At 45.8% G+C, this 7,566-nt stretch overlaps 1 protein-coding gene across 2 annotated transcripts in view; it reads right to left on the bottom strand.

Moving 5' to 3' along the window:
• Nucleotides 1-6,600, bottom strand: part of SCAF4 (SR-related CTD associated factor 4) — a 61,091-nt gene extending 54,491 nt beyond the window's left edge. Inside the window, exon 1 of one of the 2 annotated variants that reach the window (XM_084843586.1) lies at nucleotides 6,220-6,600. In XM_084843586.1, the coding sequence (XP_084699712.1) occupies nucleotides 6,220-6,249 (30 nt within the window). In that variant the 5' untranslated portion in view covers nucleotides 6,250-6,600. The remainder of the gene's footprint in view (nucleotides 1-6,219) is intronic. The other variant, XM_084843585.1, reaches the window with a different exon arrangement.
• Nucleotides 6,601-7,566: the final 966 nt, after the last annotated feature.

A 7,566-nucleotide genomic window follows, 5' to 3' on the forward strand; every position in this document is an offset into this window, starting at 1 on the left:
GGTCACAACAGTGGCCAGAAGTGCTTTTAATCAGATCAGGCTGGAACACCAGCCTCGGTCCTATCTGCAGAAGTTTGACCTTGCCTCTAATTATGTCCATGCTCTAGTACATGGCATCAAACCTCTCTCAGACGAGGGGACGAATTCAGTATCAGACAAGCTCTAGGGGTTCACATTCCAGGGTGGGTGGGGCTGAAAGAAAAAGGGAGTGGGGCCAAAATACCAAAATCCCCAGCATATTTAAGGTTAAATTTCTTACTGCCACTAACTAAGCCTTAGGAAAGGTATTTGAACCTTTTAGAATGCAGGGAAAAAGCCACACAAAAGCCAGGAAACCACCAACTAGATTGGATCATCAGGAAAGCTAGATTTGGCCCATGGGCCTGAATTTCAACAAACCTGCTCTATTGACATCCAGACTACTGTAATGCATTCGTCATAGGGCTGCTTTAAAGACACAGCGCAGAAACTTCAGCTGGTGCAGAGTGCAGCCATCTGAACACTGGCAGGTGTAGAATGGTCGGATCATGTGATACCCATAGGGTGCCAGCTGCACTGGTTCTGAGCCTAATTTTCACCCTTAAAAGGCAGCATATAAAACCTTTCTAATAAATAATACAGAATCAAGATCACTACATGCCACAAGAAGAGTGCATGTAAGCAGCTTTCTACAATACACAAGTAAATGGCTGGGATGACTCCCACAAAAGAGCAAAATCTCAAGATGAAGACAAAAAATCCCAAGATCATTGCCAGCATATTCCGGAAAAAAACCCCGCTTCTTCCAACCCCTAACATAACAACTTGACCCGAGGCGTAAGCACAAGTATCCATAAATTATTCTGGCACTAAATAAAACTGCACCTCCATTCCACACCTAACATCTTATCCCTGGTTGTGGCAGTCCCTGATGGCCCAGCGAAAGGGACGGGGAGTAACAAGACCGTGTGCAGTAAAAACAATGCTTATCCACATCCCTATAGGCCACAACTAATACAAGAAGAGCCAATGGATCAGACTAACAGCCACATAGTGTCTGTTTTAACACTGGAATTTTATCTGCTTTATTGCTTAGAGTTTTGTATTCTTGATTGATTTTGATCGTGTAACTGTGATTTTAAATTGCGTACTAAATAGCTGGGTAATAAGTGCATTAAATATTTTTAAAATCAAGCATATCTTGGCATAGTAAGAGACTGAGCTATAGCCATTCCTGATTCAAATCTCACCTGCCATTTGGCAAGTTATTCCCTCTTAACCTCAGCTCCCATCTGCAATATAGAGCTAATACTCACCTTACTGAGTTTTTAAGGATTACCACAACACAATACACGTGAAGCACTTTGGACAATGAAAACTACTGTACTAATGGCCAAGTAGTATTACTAACCCAATATCCTGTTTCCAGGAGTAGCCAGCCACATACTCCCAAGAAGCCCATGAGCAGGGCACAAAGGCCATAACCCATTGTTTGCCCCCAGCAGCGGGAACTAAGAAGCATAATGCCTCTGAACATGGAGCTGCCATTTATCTATCATAGCCAACAAAATTAATATACATGTCCTCCATGAATTCCTTCAATCCCCATTTTAAAGCCATCTAAACTGATGGCCATCTCCACATCCTTTGGCAATGTATTTAATACATTCATAGTGTGTTGTGTTAAAATGAACTTCCTTTTGTCAGTCTTAAATCTACTATCAATTTAATTAGACAGCCTCTGAGTCCAATTTAAACTGCTGATTTTGATCTTTAAAGCCTTAAACTGTTTGGGACTAAGTTACTTGAAAGACCACCTTCACCCATATCAGCCTGCCTGCACTTGAAGATCAGCAACTGAGGCCCTTGGGGGGGTAGTTTCTATCTGGTTTCACCATGCCATTTTGTAAGTTTTCTAAGTTTTGTTCAGCTCCCATCTTAGCTGTCTGTTTTTCTAGACTAAAATGTCTCAAATGCTTTAGCTTTTCCTTATATGGAAAATACTCCAACCCCTTGATCATTTTGGTTGAAACCAACTTACACGACTTTAAGAGCAGATTCAATGAATTCAGGGAGAATAATGCTATCAATGACTATATTGACATATTGGCTATATGCTACCTCCACAATACTCTTATTATTATGTGTCAAGTGGAAGTATACCTAGAAGCATAATGATTGCCAAAAAAATACCACCGAATTCTGTGGTATCACAAGAGGTATACAGACAGGGTCTAAAAGAGAAAGTCAACAACGGAATAAGCTGCCTAGGGAGGCTATAATTGAAGGTTTCTGAGAAAAGGCTTGACAGGTATTTGTTGGAGAAGCTTTAGGTATAAATTATGCTATCAAAAGGCAAGGGTTCAAACTAGATGACACAATGGGTATCTTCCAACTTTAGAATTCCACAATATATAAATAAATCTACCTATCACTTTATTGATTAACAGAACACAAATTACAAGAAAGGAACAATAGAAAAGATATGCTTGACATTCCTAAGGGGTGCTATCTGTGTGTATTTTGAATGATTTGCAACAAAAAGCCATTACTGCTCCCACTTTATTATTTTCCAATTTACCCCTTACTTCTCAGGAGAGCCCTTTATGTGCACAACACACACGTATGATTACAGGATCAGAGCCATAGCTGTACTGTAAACAATCCATAAGAAAGGCTTAGTCAGAGTACATTGCTTTTTTAATATCGTCTACTCTGGGTAAAAAGGAATCCTCTATAAAGTTTCCTCGGCATAATTATATTTAAGTTCCGCTCAAATCAGTAGGTTTTAGAATTGAGAATAGATTTTCAGATATTGTTGTTTTTATTGAACATTAAAAGTAAACAATGATTTTACTATTTATCTGACAGGTAAACCCTAACTCTGTTAAATACACTACTTATATTCAGGTCTACAAGTAGAATGCCAAGATGACTTGCATTTGTCCTCTTGCTAGGCCCTGTAAATCATTACTAAGAGGGCAAATTATTCACCCCTGCTCTGCTTGCCTGCCCCCTCCACCACCACCCCTTTGTACCACTATGATGATGTACTGGTCTCATTGTCCCTTTTATCTTACAGAATAGCAGAGTTATACTATCTACCATAGACCTGTGCTGCGTTAAAACACAGGACAGCATTATAAAGGGAGCATGTATGGCCTTCAAATAAAATATTAGAGGAATGGTGTTCAAGCTGCCTGTGACATCATCTGCACCTATATCTGCTCCACTACTGCAAGCAAGCGCTTCTTCTGTGAGGAAAAAGCTCTCCCAAACAACCACAGTGTACTGAAATGTTATAGAGAGCCATAGCCTACTACTGTTTTTTCCCAGCCATAGAACTGCAGGCATGCACAGACTCTTTCTTTTCAGACAGAAATCAGAAAGAGCAACCACAGACCTGTACTGAAGCTACTTGTGGGGAAGGCGTCAGCATAGCTACTTTCTGCCACAAGAGTGCACACTTGATGCAGCAGCCATTCTGACACTTAGCTGACCATTGTGACTACTTAATCTGCGCACAGAAGACAGGATCCAATGGTGCCCTTGCATGGGCAGCCAGGTTCACTGGTCACAGTCCATGTGTGGCCAACTCTGCTCGGCATGCATCCCCTTCCATTGGTGGCCACGATGTAGCGCTTCCAGGGCAAGCCCCGAAATCCTCATTTCTGGGAGGGAGCAGTTGTGCCCCTTCCAGAAACGAGTTTCTGTTTGTTTCGGGGCTTGCCCCCAGAAGCACTCCATCGCAGCTGCTAGTGGTAGGGGGCCACCCGCATACCCTGGGGCTGGCCACACACACACACACACACAGGGACCAGTGGACCTGGCCGCCCGCACAAGGGTACCACTAGATCCTGCCCAGTACTCATACTCAGTAATAGTGAGGAAGACCTCAGAGCTATTTTACTCACTATGGAAAGCTAGGGAACTACCCATTATTTTGTTGGAAGTCTTACTCAAACCAGGATGCTTTTTCTAAGATAAGCAAACATGAATGTAGTATTTCTGGAGTGTTTTGCGAGCATATACTCAACTATCTATTTTTTAAGTAAATACAGCCTTTACAATTACATATCTGGTTGGTACATGCCCTACTAGTAATACAGAGGGAGCAATCCTATGAGGATAGGCAGTCACTTCCAAACTCAGAGGTGTCCACCTATCTAATGGAGGGCAGGTGGAGCACGGTGGGGATCTTCTCCTCTGTGTTCCAGCTGCCCAGCATTTGATGCTAGACAGATTTCAGCTATCTAGCTGCAGAGCTTCAGAAGGGGGGCAGCCAGCCAACGTATAGGAAGTGTCATACTGGCCCTTCCAAGGTCCCCTCTCTGCCCCTGGGAACGCCCCCTTTCCTCCTGCTCTGTGCTGCTCTTATGAGCACGGGGATGATCCGCACTACCTACGAGGTGGCAGGGGAGGGGGTGGGCAGTTTTCTGGAAACTGACCTCGGAGCGTGGGCTCCAAGGTCAGTTCCCAAAAACGGAATAATCCTACGGCTGCCCAGCTGCTGTCTAGTGGCCATAGGATTGTGCCCTAAAGATAGTTTTCATGCAGTTGAATTACTTTTATAGAGCCAAAATAGGTTATTATTGGACTACAACACCTATATTTGCCTGTGTATATAAAAAATTCCCCTGGTCAAGCACACAAGTGACAAACTGAATCTGCCATTCATGTACAGCTTCTTTGATCTTTCATATGGAGAGCATAAAGACTCTGTAGTGCTCTAATCACTGCTGCTGCTGCTGTGCTAGAGTGGTTGTATGTGCATCTTTATCCCTTTCTAGCTTTAAAGAACTACTGGCTTCTTAGGGCTTAAAGAAAGAGAACCAGAGATGTGCAAAGCTGTCATAATATGGTCTGTGTTTTAAATAAGGGCAGTGCTTCAGAAGCTCTTCTGTCATGTGTGCTCTTCTAGTTGCATATGGCTTTAAGGTAGTCTTCTAACTAGGAGGATATAATGCTTGGCTAGCCCAATTTACAAGCAGTTACAACAAGTGAATGTTATATAGCTTTCTGTTGAGGAAACATATGCACTGATCTAAACTTCAAAATCTGCTCTGTACTTTGGGACCAGGAAACTATAGTTATGCAAGGTCTGAGTTGCCTGGCTAGTGCTGCAGAAAAGAGATTAAACTGTAAAACGTATGCAACTGATATTTAGTTTTCAAGAGCACATTTATCCATGTTAACTGTGAATTACGCTAAACAAAACATAAGAGGGCAGTTTCAAAGGGTTTCACAAAACACTTCAACCTGAAATTCTTCTAGCAATCAATTTACGGAATATGGCCAATGCTACTTTCTATAAAGCAAGCGTCTGTGAAGTTAGCTAGGAACTTTATAGTAATAGAAATGAATTGCCTCCCCTTCTTGTCCACAACAACCAATGTTGGGGGGGGGGGGGATAAGTCTCACAGGATTTCTGTTCGTCCTCCCCCAATCACCTCACTGATTTGAACACTGTGTATATTATCTAAGCCGTTCAGTCCTTGATGCTTTATTCATCTCTAGATTCTGTAACACAAGGTGTGCAGAGTATCACGGAGATGGTTAGCTCTAAATATCCAAAGTTTTGATAGATCGGGTATTGGGCAGGAAATAAATAGACCCTCAAGATGTTCTGTCTATTATGGATCTTCCATAAAATCGTTACAAGGAAAAGGCAAAGTACTTCCTCCTCCCTCCCCACTGAAGCGCGCGCGCGCGCAATGTGCAGGCCCACCCCGCCTACAAGTGGAGCGCGAAGCTGGCGCGCGGGCGCGCACGCACACAAACTTCCATTCCTTTCTCTTGGTTTCTTCCTGCGCCTATAGGGCTGACCTTAAGTAGCCCGGCCGGGCCTCCTCAACTACCGGGACCGGGGAAGGCGAGCCAGGCCCGACCCTCCGATAAAGTTCTTAGGCCGCTCAGGCTTGAGGGGCGACGAGCTGCTCCACAGAGCGGAAGGCACACTCAGGGGGAGGGAAGCGGGCTGAGGGGGAAGGGAGCCCGAGGTGGGCCCTTGAGGGCCCGGGTCACCCGCCGCAGCAACAGCGCCGCCGCCCACACGCCGGGCCCAGGACACCCGCCGCCCTAGCGAGCCTTCCCTCGCAGCCTGCGAACTCCCGCCTCCCCCACACAGTTCGAGAGTTAGGCGCGGCGCCAGCAGCCGCCCCCTCTCACCCACCACACAGACCGGGCCTGGCGCGGCGCGGCCTGGCCGTCCCGCACTCCCTTGCCGGGCTCCATTCCCACCTCCTGGTTGAAGGCGTTCACAGCCTCCATGTTGACGTTCGGCGGCCTGTGCGAGCGCGCGCGCACGGAGGGGCCGGGAGGAGGTCGCGGGACGTCGTTTTCGGCAGCGTCCCGCCTTCAGGGCCTCGGCGCTAACATGTCCGTTTGGCGGCAGCCCGCAGCATCTCGCTGGCGAAGCCTCCGCGCAGACCGTCTCTCCCCAGCGGGATGGTGAAGCCCACGCCGCGAACAGCACCCTGGGATAGCGCAGGCCTCCCGGCCTCGCGCCACCCATCGGATGAAGGGGGTGGAAGGAGCACGGAAACCATAGACACAAACGAACAAGCGCACGCGCTCCCGAGAACCACGTGACAAGGCTGCCTTCCCGCTCCGCTTTTCCTCGGCTATTTCCGGACACTGCTCGAAGTTCTTCCCATCGCCCCCCCCCGCGTCTCGGGGAAAGCTGCAAACTAGCTGAGGGCGCGATCCTATGCATGTTTGGACAGAGAAAAAGGCCTACAACTCCCAGCATTCCCCAGCCAGCCATGCCTGTTGAGGGACGCTGGAAGTTGTAGGACTTTTTTTTCTGCCTAACCGTGCATAGGATCGTGCCCTGAGGATACTATAAATTGGACGAAAGAAAACATGAATATCAGTCGGCCACTATATACTGCACATCCCATTAAAACAAATACTGAATAGGGTCGTTTTTTAAAAAGTACAGTGGTTCCCCATGTATTCTTAAAATCCTACCCTGGGTCAAGTCTCCGGAGGAAGGCTGTAGCCCTATGCACACTTACTTGAGAGTAAACTTCATTGAACTCATGGGACTTATTTGCAAGTATACATGCATAGGATTGCACTGCAAGTCCTGCTGAAGTCAGTAGTACTTGCGCTTTCAGACGGAGGGCTTCTAGCTCTACTGATTTATTTTATTATTTATTTTATTATTACATTTATATCCTGCTTTTTTTCCTCTTGCAAGGAACCCAAGGCAGCTTACATGGGCCTTTTCCTCTCCATTATATCCTCACAACAACCCTGTGAGGTAGGTTAGCCTGAGAGTCAGTGACTGATCCAAAGTCACCCAGTGACCTTTATGGCAGAGTGGGGACTAGAACCTGGATCTCCCAAGTCCCAGTACAATGCTCTAACCACTATACCACACCGGCTTTCATCATATTCCAGATGAGGTTTTTATTGTGCAATCACCCTACTTTGTTCACAGAATGTTTTAGGGGGACTAGACATGCAATCTTTAACTTGTAACCCTCTTCTGTTTTCCCACATCTTCTTCTATCTTTTTTTGTGTCATTAGAAAGGGTGCTTCCAAACCAAAAAGTCCTAATGGTAACAGCCAAAAGGCAC

The sequence above is a fragment of the Heloderma suspectum genome, chromosome 3 (assembly GCF_057233095.1).
Source record: "Heloderma suspectum isolate Gila_16-S chromosome 3, 16-S_ref, whole genome shotgun sequence".
NCBI lineage: Eukaryota > Metazoa > Chordata > Lepidosauria > Squamata > Helodermatidae > Heloderma > Heloderma suspectum.